Genomic DNA, 12508 nt, shown 5'->3' on the forward strand with positions numbered 1-12508 from the left:
TTCGCCGCAGTCCGGGGTTTGTGGTGTTTATATGAACCAGCACTAAATAAGGGAGAACAAGTCATAATTCAAGGCTTGCCTGGGAGCGTTCAAGGGGCCAGTAAAAACACCACGGCTTGGTCTAAGGTGGGGGCAATTGATGGGACAAGAGAGCACAAATCTGGACCAACAGGGGTTTTTGGGCATCATTATACGACGACAAGATTAGTTAGCTGACTTGGATTCTGCTGGTCTGCAGAAGAATCCTGGATTAGGTAGCTTGGGCTTGGGAGACACGTAGACAGCTCCCGGGTGGACTCTGTATGGCCTCAATATGACGGGAGCATCGGTTAGTCCACGATACGCGCAGTGGCCCAATGCGATGTGCTTGGCGAACGGTCCTACCGAATGCACAATCTCCTTTATGCTTGGAAATTGCTGGCGTGTGTATGTCGGCCTTGGGCTTCGGCTCCTATGCAGCAAGGTCAAGGTCCGAATGCAAGATTTCGCCCCAATATTGTAATACGCCCGCATTATCGAATGACGGGAAGCTTGAGAGCTCACTTCACAGCTTGGGCAATAGTGGAGAAGGACATCTCGATCCACCTTAGAACTGCGCTTTCCCGTGTAGGAATATAGTACCAAATATTGCCGACTGCTTACACAGCAAATGCAGCAAAGCATTATCAACTGGCAGAGTGCCTGAGTGGTTAAAGGGATGCACTCGAAACGTTGTGATGCATTGGCTTCGGCCGCGCAAGTTCGAATCTTGTCTCTGTCGCGGATATTTTTTTTGTCTATTGGGCATGTTTATTTTTTGCCGTTTGTTCTCTTCCTGATTGATGTTTCTGGCCTTCAGCATGTGTTGCGTGATCTTCGTTCTGTGCCAGTCATCTCTTCCGGTGTCTTAGCTATGAGAGCAATTGTCGCGGATCTCACGACGAACTGAGTGTACTCACTCACTTTACCCTATGGCGTCCTTGATATTTCTTTACTCTTCACCACCTTGAAGAAAACTCTACGAGGATTTGTATCCGCTGTAGGATCCGTATCGATACCAATTGAGACATCCCGCTCCAGTGCTGCGTCCCCTTTCCTTGGTGCCAGTGGAGTGATTACTGACCCACTTGAGATCTGAGGATCCAAGTGCTTATCAACCTTGTGATTATAAGATTACGATTCCTCCCATTGACCAGTTTACGCAGTAGACAAGGGGATTGCAAATCACTTCACTGCACCTGAATTAGAGGCCTTGGCTTGCGGCGTTGGAGGATGAGATCACGTATCTAATTAAAGTACTAGCGACAAATCTGTCGTCAGTGATCAAGGCCATTGACGCTTGACGAGCAATTACTCCTCACTGTGCTGCATATTGAGGCAAATACGAATTACCTCTTGTCGAGCAGCACGAACTCTCTAGACACGCACCTGCGAGGTTTAAGCTAATATCGATAATTCCCAAGATGCATGATGTATTAGTTACAGGGTGTCTTAATCGCAATTGCCCAGATCGGCGACCGACGCTGACTTGTTCGCGATCCTTCCATCATGAGAGGGTGCCATCAGCGCAGATCCGGCTCGCCTTGCGTTACACTCTACTGATCGACTTCCCTAATCCACCATCGACCTCGCAGTTGAGTAATTCCCCACGTGCCATCTTCCCTGAGCACCTCCAACGTCCGTGTGCAATAAGATCGCCGCTCCCCACGCACGTGCTGGCCCTTGGTTCAACTGTTGGAGATCCCTGCCAAGCCGTTAACAGGGCCGGGGCAGTCCGCCTGCAGGCCGGCGCCGAATGAGAGGCTCCGAACCATCCCCGTCCGACCTGAGCTCCGTTTCCGTCACCGAGCCCCGTGGCCGAGGTCCCGGTTGGGCAAGGTCAGGGCATCTTGGCAGCGCTACCTGCAAGGAAGATGGGATGGTTGCCAACGTCATGACGGAAGGGCCGCTGGTTGGTGTTTGCTGTGTCGGAGAGAAACAAGCATAATTCGGTAGCCTGGAGGTTAAAAGCACTCATTATTCCCACGTCTAAACCACCCTCTCTTGGATTGTCTGCGGCACGTCTTCAGTTCTGGGGAATACTCTCAATTTAGCTCCAAAGTCCCCTCCTCGTCACAATGGTCGCCGGATCTACCCTTCTCCAATTGGCGTTTCTGCCTGCTCTAGCTCTCAGCTCCTCTGTCACTACCAGAGCAAAGAATAGCGACTTTGACTATGACTCTCTAAGCTTGAGAGAGGTCGGAGCCCGCAACACCTTGGTCAGTAGCCAGTGAAATGTCCTTCTTAGTTTCCCACTACTTACCAACCGCAGGATTGGCGTATTTGGCTGGAGAAGGACGGCAAGCCCATCTCCTTCTGGCACGACGTTCCTCTGTACCCCAGTAAGAAGAATAACCGCATCATCAACTTCGTTGTGGAGATCCCCCGCTGGACCGACGGCAAGATTGAGACCAGACGTGATGAGCCCCTCAGTATGTGTAATCCAAGTTTCTCTAACACAGCCCTACCCACCCATAAAAGTTAACACAATATCATAGACCCCATGTTCCACGACGATAAGAAGAATGCACCTCGATTTGTGGAGAGTGTTTGGCCTCACAAGTCGTACCCCTTCCACTACGGCTCCATCCCCCAGACTTGGGAGAGCCCCAACTTTGATCACGATTACACCAACTTTCCTGGTGACAACGACCCCGTCGATCTCTTTGATATCAGTGAGACGTAAGCCAACAACGGGCAACAGCATAAGATGACATGCGGTGCTGACTTCCATAGCTCTGCCTACACCGGTGAGGTTAAGGCCGTCAAGATTCTGGGCGGTCTTGCCTTGAACGATGTAAGCTCCTTTGCATCAACGACATGGAAAATTCTTATTAACATGAGTTTGAAAGGGTGGTGAGACTGACTGGAAGGTCATTGGCATTGACGTGAAAGATCCATTGGCCGCTCTCGTCGATGGTAAGTTTCTGATTCGCGTGTTGGTAATTTTTATTGCTAACGAATTCAGACGTCAAGGACCTGGAGAAGTATCGACCTGACCTAGCCGAGACCTTCTACAACTGGTTTACAGTAGGTTAAAACCGTGTATTATGGGATTTCCTCTTACTAACTTACTTCTAGTACTACAAGGTTGCCCGAGGTGACGACGTCATCGAGATCGTTGGCAGCAAGTACCAGACCGCCAAGTACATGGCCAAGACCATCAAGCAGAGCCACGGGTTCTGGGAGGACCTCGTCCGCGACCGAGTCGACTCCAACGAAATCAACTTCAACCAGACCAGCCGCAAGAGCTGGAAGAAGAGCTACGTGGAGAGCAAGGATGCCACCAAGAAGTTCAAGATCCCCAAGAAGTCCAATATTCTCCCCGCCGCCGCGCGTCCTGCCAAATACGACAGTTGGTACTACCTCGATGAGGACTACAAGTTGATTGAGCTCAAGTAGAGGGTAATGTGACCAGTTGGATCTTGGATTGAACATGCCATATCACTTCAGCCATGCCTATGGAAATTAATAGCATTCTCATGACAGCACCCGATCCTGCCAGAAGGGGCTGTCAAAGTATCATAGACTAGCCTATCACAATAATACGATAAATACAATGAAACCGAAGAATTTGTGATGCATGGTGCCATGATTTTATATGAGCTCTTCCGAGCCTCTTGATTAATCCAACCGCTATGATGATGCGCCCCGTCTATAAAATTAGTCTATGCGATGTCTATAACACAAGGAAAGAATGACGACCAGGTGAGCCATTAATACATCCACCTCTATAACTTTTATACAAAAGTAGTCCCTTATTCGTACTTGACGGTCTCGTACTGGCTTCTGGCTCTGATTTGTGGGCCGAATTTGAACAGCACCCAAGGCACAGGCAAGAGAGCCAGCGCAATAAATCCGAGCAAGCTGCTTGCCCAGTGAATGCCCAAGTTCTCGTACACTAAGTCTAGTTAGCAATTTCACTCTCGTCTCGTCGTGTTAAGAAGGGTATCACTTACTCTGAATGGTAAACAACGGGAACACTCCAGCAAAGCCGTACCGGGCAAGACCGTTTGCGCTTGATGCACTCGCCACCACGCTTCCGTGGTATGTGTCCGTCGTGTACTGGATAGCGCCAACAAAGATGCAGAGATTTCCCCAGGCGAAGACGATGATTGCAGCGGCTGGGCTAGCCCACGAGATTTCTGATCGAGCTGTCCAACCGAACCAGAACAGGGCAATTGGTGGCCCGACGCTTCCAATCATAGCGGGATAGAGTCGGTACTCTGGAGGGATTTTGTTGAGTCCGTAGGTAGCAGCCTGCTTGCGGTACAAGAGCACATCGCAAAGTACGATGGTAACAAGACCGAGCAGACAGCCGATGACGATGGACAAGAACATCAAGCCTGACTTCTCTATTCCAAAGTGATAGACTGTTCCAAACGTATATGGAACTGCAGCGAAGAAACTGAACAGTGTGCCAAACTCGACTGCAACATAGAGGCAGAAAAAACCGACGATGGGTTCGAGGAACAACATGCGAACGGGTCGCAGGACAGCGATGACGGCGAAGGTCTTGAGGCGATCGGCCATGGGAGGCGACGGTTCTACTTTGAGGCCTCTCTGCTTGGCCAAACGCCGCTTGATCACAGGGTGAAACGTCTCGTGGGTGAACAGCGTGGTGATCATGGCGAAGATGGCGAAGAAGACGAGGGTCCACTGGGTCCAGCGCCAGCCCTTTCGGTTCACGACGAACGATCCTATGACAGGACTAATCAAAGTCAGTACGGAACCATGCACGAACAGGAGAAGAATGAGAGATGCTTACCCAAGTCCAGGCCCGAGGAAAGGCATCATAATGAAGACTGCGGAGACTGGTCCTCGACTCTTCGGCCTGAATGTCTCGGCGAGGGACCCTGACGCGACAGCCAGGACAGGGCCCCAGCAAAGACCAGCCATGAACCGGAGGAAACACAGTCCACCGATGTTGTGGACGAAGCCAGCCCCGACAGTGAAGATGGCACCCAAGGGGACACACGAGACGTAGACGGGATATCGGCCGATGGTTTCTGATAGAGGCCCGCCGATGACAGGACCCAAGCCCAGGGCCAAAACATACATGGTGAGAGGAAGGAGAGCGACGGTGCTGCTCACGTTGAATTCCTCCATGATTTGGGAACGAGCAGAGCTCAGGATTGACGTGCCGATGGATCTATTGGGTCGTTGTCAGTTTCCGAGGAAAGAAGCGGAACCAGATGAACTTACGCCAACAAAGCTGTTGCAGAGAGCATGATGACCTGCAACAATTTCTGGTATGCTGGCCAGTTGAGGGGGTTTTCTGGGGCATTATCCCAATCAAGCCCGTCTGTAGTTCCAGGCCTTTCAGACTCCTCCTTCTGTTCACCCAACTCGACACCCCTCTCAGTTGCGGAGTCGTCGAGGATCCGAGATCCCTGAATTTCGTCTTTCGCCATTTCTGTCGAGCTGTCGCTTCGGATCTCTGCCATTGCTGCCAGTTGCTGGTTATCGATGTCTTTGTTGATCTCCGCAATCCAACTTGACAGAGGTTTTCGACATTCAGAAACACGGCTGGCCTTATATGCACAACGATCCTTTTCATCTCGAGTCGCCAAAACGCCGTCGGCGATTTGGCTCCGTAATCCAGGGTATGCGGCAGGGAATAGCGGAATTAGTCGTGGTCGGGACGAGTATATAATAGCTCCGCAAAGCGTTGCGCAAGTGATTACTGATCACTCACTGAATAGTGATCACTCGCACCGTGGCCAAAGAAAGCCACCCAAACATCACTACTAAATGCAGCGTCCCGCAAGGATTATCAATACAGAATATCACCTCTGCTGCCGCCAATCCAATCACGCAATATACGCCATACACGTCAGTCGTTGAGAATGTTACCACACTGCACCAGAATGCCGAGGTTCGGCGTCAGATTGCGGGGTGTAACCTCAGTTAATGAGATTTCCAATCGCTCGGTCTTCGCGTTTACGATGCCAAAGACCCGAAGTATGTTGCATGCATTGTTCTCGCGGCGAGCTGATTCTTTTTGTATGATTCCATACGGGTGGTGGCATAAGCCAGCGTCTAACTACTGAGCTAGTGTCTCGCCAGGGCCCAGCTGAATTCTTTTTGACATAATGAGCCCGTCTAACTTCTCCACGTGACCTACTTGTTGGATAATAATTTCCGTAGGTATTTCCTGGTTGGCCTAGCTATCGAAGGCTCGGTTATTCTCAACATCGCGAAGAGGAGCTCTTTTATCCTTGTCAGCTTCAGGGTCTGCGTAAGCAGTGGACTTCCAAGCATCTCAGCCCCGGGCGCTGGCAAGATGAAAGGTGCTCTTCTGTTCAACTACCGAGTTGCAGGCGAGGTCACAGTTCTCATACGAGGATGCCACTATTCTTACTGTCGGTGCTGTTATTCTCACAACTATCAACTGAGATCTTCCCCGCCTCCCCGCAGATTCATCGCGATGGGTGGATCCAGGCTCCGTCTAGGGTAATATGGGGTTGCTGCACCATCCCCAGCAGACATGGACGCTCCGATAGCGGTAAACTCGACCATAAAAGCGCCTAAAGAAACACGAGCAGAGATATTAGATAAATGGTAATGCAGTGGGTCAATGGAGTATTGCACATCCCATCCGCGATGTCGAATGAATCTGCCTCACAACCAAGAAGTGCAGCCATCACGGCGTTCCACCAGCCACGGTGAGCGCCCAAACTGGTGAGACTACTGGCCAGTAAACATTTGATTGAAATATGACAGTAAGTTTCCCCTGGTTGAGTTTATTTGATTCTTCTCCGGAAGCTCATTGAGGAATCTACGAGTCGGTCGTCGTGGCACCGGCCGGCTGCGGAGCACCCCGGATGTTGGGCGGCGTGGGGCCGAGCACGCTGTCGACTACCGCCGAGTTCGACAGCGGGAACCGTTGGCCTAGAATATCGGGGCGGGGGTTGATGCGTCTTATACAAGGACGCAAGTTAAATTCTTAAGACGCTGTGTTTTGGAGCTCGGAGCTACAGCACGGATCAATTACGGCGACGCAATTCTACGATAAGTGAAGATCGACGCCATCGTCGGTTGCAACTGGACGACAAACTGCTCGTTTCCATATAATGTGAGACGGATATTACACATGTTTCATTGCACAAGCACATGCAAACATGCCCCTTATTCAGTTCATTTTCGTTCTGTCTCGGAGATCTCCCGCTGCATTGTGAGGGGTGCATTTGTGAACGCTATCAGACAAGTGGATTGATTGAGACAGCTTTGGGGACGAGAATGATCTTGTCTTTTGGTCTAGGAAGGAAGAAAGCTAGCTATTTATACCTAGGGATCTGACTGACCCGGATGCCGTTGATCCGATGATGCCGTTGATATCCGAAGATCTAGGTTGTTGAGGGCATCTAGATTCGAAGGGATCCACGGCACAGATGAAAGTCTCTATTTAGGTTCAAAGGAAACCACGGTACAGATCCGGTCCCTTGCAGAGCTGAATTTTCCTATCAGGCTGCCTGACAAACGCTACGACCCACGGGGCCGGGGCTAGGCACAAGATCGACACGAACAGTTCAGTACTGGTCTTCCACAATATCGAGGTAACCCCATAGCTAGCATGACCGAATGATCATTGCAGTCTCAGGGAAAGCGAAAGCTGTCACGTTCTGCTGGGTTTGCCGCCATACCGAAGGGAAGTCGTCGGTGGGAAATGATCTATGCATTTATTGGGCTTTTTGTGGCATATTCTCGTATCAGTGGCATCTCAGGCCCCTTCAAAATGGTTGATCCAATACTACTAGGTCATGCTGAATAATTACTACCTGGATCGGCGGTTGGGTATGGAAAAAACGACAGAAACTGATATTGACACCCAGTCTATATCGTAACCAGTCGTTCGGGGGCAAGTCCCCGCAACCTGATTCTCATACCAATCCCGGGTAATGTGGCACAGTGGCTTAATGAGAAACCCTCAACAACCGACCTATTGTGTAACATATACGTATCGACTTTGATTGGCGCTTTTTTATCCAGGGATTTCCGCCGCTTTATCACTCTGGCGGCGCCTCTTTTACCGATCGCCAAGCGTTATCAAGCCTCTGCATTGCGCTAGTCAATCGATCTCGAGTCCAACGGGCTGGGCCGCTCAGCCACAAGGTGGAGGTGGAGGTGTTGGTCGGACAGCATGGAACAAGGATGTCACTGATTAGGGAAGATATGCGGCGAGTGTACATCAGATCCCACTAATTCTGCGCCTGACACGGATGTATTGCAGCTCCTTTGATAAACAATGAGATCTTCACCAGGATTGCAGTGTCCGCAAAGGTGACGGCAAATATGGAGACAGTACCAATTGGTGGTGCCTTTGCTCTGGCAAAGTGACGTTGGTCTGACCGCATGGAACTGAAACATGGCCACGTATTTCTCATAACAAGGTGCGGGGTGGATGCAGGCGTGTAATGATTTAGGAATGATATTAATGCCAAGTGCGAACAGTTCTATTCACTCCCATGATTTTTCCATTGCTTCGTGTCATATATACCGAGTCATAGCATAGATTCCATCTCGCCTGTTGAAACGCACAAGAGGCCGGCGCACTGTTGGAAATCCAAGTTTCCCGCTCATCTGAACCCTAAGCAACCGTTGCACTCCCCGAAACACCTCAGAAATCCGGCAAGAGGCCAAAACATTCCTCATCCGGATGGTATTATACAGTATTAAAGTTCAAAACCGTCTCCCATTATCCGTCTTGTTTGTATGGGTCTTTCGTTAAAACGTCTAGCTAGACATGAGGTCCTTCTCAGTAATGTAGAAGTCCTTCTTGGAGGCGACGAAATCCTTCTGGAACTCCAGGAGAAGATCGCCAGGAAGCTGGCCACCAACAGCAACCTTGATCCAGTCCTTCTTGCCGGTCCAGAGATGCTTGATGAACTTGCCCTCACAGCCAGAGTGGCTCTCGGGGAAACCGTTGGCCTCGGTGCAGAGCAACTCCTTGATGTCCTTGGGGTAATCGTAGCGGATGTAGGTACCGAAGCCTCCCTGATCGGTGGGCTTACCAGGGCGATTCAGCTTGAATTCAGTGCATTCGGGGTGCTTGCCGCCCTCCTCAGGGCAGGCGTCCCACTCCTTGAAGATTTCGTAGGTCTTGTCGTTGTTCTGGGCGACGATGAAACCAGTGTTGAGATAGACGTTGCCGAACTTGTCTTGGTTGTTCTTAGCGTTGGGATCAGCGGCAAGTGCGAGGGAGTTGGTGGTGGGGTTGAGGTTCCAGTAGTTCATGAGCCACTCGAAGGGGAGATCGAGGTGGTGGAAGATGGCGTCTGAGTCGAGGTAGATGCAGGCATCGTGCTTCTTGAGGATCTTGGCCATGATGTTGGGTTTCTTCCAGGAATCACGGCGATCCTCATAGGAGTCGATATCGACATAGTAGTACTTGTAACCGTGGATCTTGGCTACGAGAGGGTCAGTACGGGGAATGCAGAGTGAAGCGGTAGAACGTACCATAGGCCCAGTGGTTAATGATACCAGCGGACAGGCCATGAATCTCCTCGGGGCGGTCCCAGGTCATGCCGTCGGGAGAGAAGGCCTGGCCGGGGAGATCGAAGGTACGGCTGTCCAAATCGATGATGCACAGGTTCTTGCCCAAAGGCTTCTTCCAGTAAGGGTCCTCGCTGAGCTCGCTGGCGCTGGCGCCATAGGGGTAGTACTGTTTGTCATCGGGCTTGACCTTTGGCTTCATCATGCGCTCAATGTAGAGCGCAATCAGGTCTGAGTCGCTGTGATACTTGGGCGTCTCGGGGATCGAGGCATCGTCGGTGTCGGTACTGACAGGCAATGTTAGCAAATGATGTAGCGACACGAGGAGCTGCGCCTCTCGGCAATCGGGTTGCGACGCGGGAGTGCTCACGTATCGGCGGGTTGCTGCCAGGGCTCGAGGTGGTTGTAGGCCAGGCCAACGAAGGCGGTGATGAAGATAACGACGCCGAGGATGAGGCCGGTCGCCTTGTTGGATCGTATTTGTCCGAACATTATTGCATGCTCCGCTGGGGGACGAAACGAGGGGAACTGGAAGGGGACGAGGGAACCGAGATGCGCGAGCGAGTGAACGCGGTGTGAAGATGCGACCAAAACCCGAAGCGCGCGATGTCGCCTGAGGGAAAAGAAGAAGAAAAAAGAAGGGAAGAAGTGCGGATGGAGTCGAGAAAGGTCGTTGAAGAAAAAGGGACGAGATTGAGGAGATGACGGAAAAAGATGGGACTCGCAGGGGGTAGGGTAGTGACGAGGAGACGACGGGGAGGCTTTGATATGACAGGGACTCAGGGGCCGTGGCACTATGACTGTGGCACTGTGGCACTGGGAAAAAGGGTGGGGCAGGTGGGCCGTGGGCTTTGGGAAGGGTGGATGTCTCAGTGAGGACTGTGGAGGGAGGGGAAGGAACGAAGGAGGCGACGGGCATGAAGGAGGCAGGGAGGAAAGAAGGAAGGCAGCGCGCTGGGGTGGGTGACGCCGGCAAACAGGGAGCCGGGAGGTGTCTCGCCAAGTCGCTTGGCGGCTCGTCTTCCAGAGGCGCGGTCGGTACCACCACTGCGTACGTACGTCGGGGGGATAGCGGACACTGGGTGGCAATCGGGATTCGGTGCACAGTCGCAGGGCAGGGACAGAGGGCGGGAAATAGGGGACAAATGGGAGCCACGGAAGCTGTTGGGCGGGATAAGCGGTGGCCAAACCTCCAGCCTACAGAACCACTAGCGACATTCTTGGGCCGTGCTTACCTTAGGTTTGGCGACTGATGAGATTACCAGCCCTGACTACCTACCTATCTATTAGAGCCCCGCCGCGCCTAAGCACCAAGCGGGAACCAGCTGCAGATGGTCCGGCCATGGGCGAGCGAGTCCGCTGCAGGGCTGGCGGTCACTGCGATGCAGCAGCGCTTCAAATCAAGATTGTGGTCCATGCAAACACGCTCTAGCCAGCCCCGCGGCCGCTCTCCAAACCCTCTGAGCGGGCGGGCCTACGGGGGTCTGTCGGGGGGATGCATCTGAGGAGCACGCACTTGCAGTCCTGGGGGGGAGGGTCTTTGGAATTGCCCTTGACGAGAGTGGAGGTCCAGGGGGGGCGTCCCAGCGCCGTTCAGCTGTTCACCAATGGCGGCGGACGAGTTCGTTGCCTTTCCGTCTCCCTGTGTCGGACGGAACGGAGATGAATTGTCGGGGGAGAGATTTCGGGCGGGGCCGGCGACTGTCGCGCATGGCCGCATGGAATGGATCCCCCGCGTATGGCACAGGACGTTGAAATTGGAATCGTTCAAGTGGACTCTAGTCTGGGCCGGATTGGAAAAATTTAGGAGGCTTAATAAGTTTGTCGCTAGACACGCGACCGTGAGACACGGCGCTCCCCTCTGATGGATGCCCGCCTGTCGACTCTCCCTTGTCCCCGCCTCGAGGCAAGACAGATATGTTCGAGGTCGCGCCACTGACCCGTCGAAGGATGGGAAAACAAGGAACCTTGATAGAGAGTGAGGACATGCATGCCGAGGATCCACCCCGACTTTTTGGTCCAGCCGCCTTCCCGTCTTGGCCATGGGATCACGTTCGTTTCAGGACTTGGCATCCTCGCTGGCGTTGTCGAGCTCGAAAGACGCCACGGCCGTCGCAAATTGGATACTCGCCCATATCCGCTAACCTCTTCAATCAGGGGAACAGTTCTCGGCCGGCCACCTAGCGCAGACAATAGTCTGTAATCTGCACGGACGGCACTGGTATTCTATGCGCGGAAAAGGCACGGGTTCCGCTCCAAACCCTTTTGGCGTATTTTTTCTTTCATGCTGCTTTTCCTCCCTGTCGGCGTCACCCCTTGCTCATTCTTCTGCAACAGGTAACCAGACCATGCAATTATCTACCAATACAGGACGAGCCCCCAGCTTGTCAACGTAGACGACCGGCCGGGGATCCACGTTCCAGGCCTTCGCATAACGCAGGCCTTCCTCGTATTACAATCCTGCCCCGGTTGACATGTGGCGGGCGAGTGGCCGCTGACGCTGACGATCTCACTGTAGCCACATACGCGCAAAGCCGGCACTTGGTCGTCAGCCTACCACACAAAGTCCCAACACACACACGCTTTCTGCAGCGCCTCCATCCGGAAACTGACCAATCACGTAGCTGCAGCCTGCTGCGAATAGAAGTGAATCCGCGATGGATTGCGGGCACTGTGCCACCTGTCACCCGCCTGCAAGTCAGATCACCATCATCGACGCCCTATGCACCGCCGCCACCACCCGTCGTATCTGGGCCGTACGTCCTGCACTGTACGTAAATATAGCACCGAGAGCCGTTTACCATAATTCAGGACTGTAAATCTTCCATTCAGCTTTGCTCCATATCTGAGGGTCCAGAACCCAATATCCCATCGTAGTCTGCATGTGCAAAGTGAGTATTGGACACTAGGTCTTACACCCACCAGCCTGTTAAATCATCCCCAACGTCCCCTAAGGCGTTTGGCTTTGACCCTAGCCTCCTGTAGATAGGCGACC

At 52.5% G+C, this 12508-nt stretch overlaps 3 protein-coding genes and 1 non-coding gene across 4 annotated transcripts; 2 read left to right on the plus strand and 2 right to left on the minus strand.

Moving 5' to 3' along the window:
• The first annotated feature begins 671 nt into the window (after positions 1-671).
• On the plus strand, positions 672-760 carry BGZ61DRAFT_t174. The gene has a single exon. It is a non-coding gene; the product is annotated as a tRNA-Ser (tRNA).
• A 1336-nt stretch (positions 761-2096) lies between these two features.
• Positions 2097-3522, plus strand: BGZ61DRAFT_427687 (inorganic pyrophosphatase; the record flags this gene model as incomplete). Its single annotated transcript, XM_046243710.1, has 7 exons — positions 2097-2237; positions 2291-2450; positions 2517-2700; positions 2755-2815; positions 2871-2937; positions 2987-3048; positions 3100-3522. 7 exons carry the CDS (start codon positions 2097-2099, stop codon positions 3418-3420), a joined length of 996 nt encoding a protein of 331 aa, XP_046099618.1. The 3' UTR covers positions 3421-3522.
• Positions 3523-3776: 254 nt separating this feature from the next.
• BGZ61DRAFT_362069 (major facilitator superfamily domain-containing protein) lies at positions 3777-5432 on the minus strand (the record flags this gene model as incomplete). Its single annotated transcript, XM_046241331.1, has 4 exons — positions 3777-3919; positions 3978-4729; positions 4787-5170; positions 5224-5432. The coding sequence occupies 4 exons, from the start codon at positions 5430-5432 to the stop codon at positions 3777-3779; spliced, it is 1488 nt and encodes a 495-aa protein (XP_046099619.1).
• Positions 5433-8754: 3322 nt separating this feature from the next.
• BGZ61DRAFT_536635 (uncharacterized protein) lies at positions 8755-10005 on the minus strand (the record flags this gene model as incomplete). Its single annotated transcript, XM_046254430.1, has 3 exons — positions 8755-9428; positions 9478-9800; positions 9884-10005. The coding sequence occupies 3 exons, from the start codon at positions 10003-10005 to the stop codon at positions 8755-8757; spliced, it is 1119 nt and encodes a 372-aa protein (XP_046099620.1).
• Between the last annotated feature and the right edge of the window lie 2503 nt (positions 10006-12508).

The sequence above is a fragment of the Ilyonectria robusta genome (assembly GCF_021365365.1).
Source record: "Ilyonectria robusta strain PMI_751 chromosome Unknown BGZ61scaffold_21, whole genome shotgun sequence".
Lineage (NCBI taxonomy): Eukaryota > Fungi > Ascomycota > Sordariomycetes > Hypocreales > Nectriaceae > Ilyonectria > Ilyonectria robusta.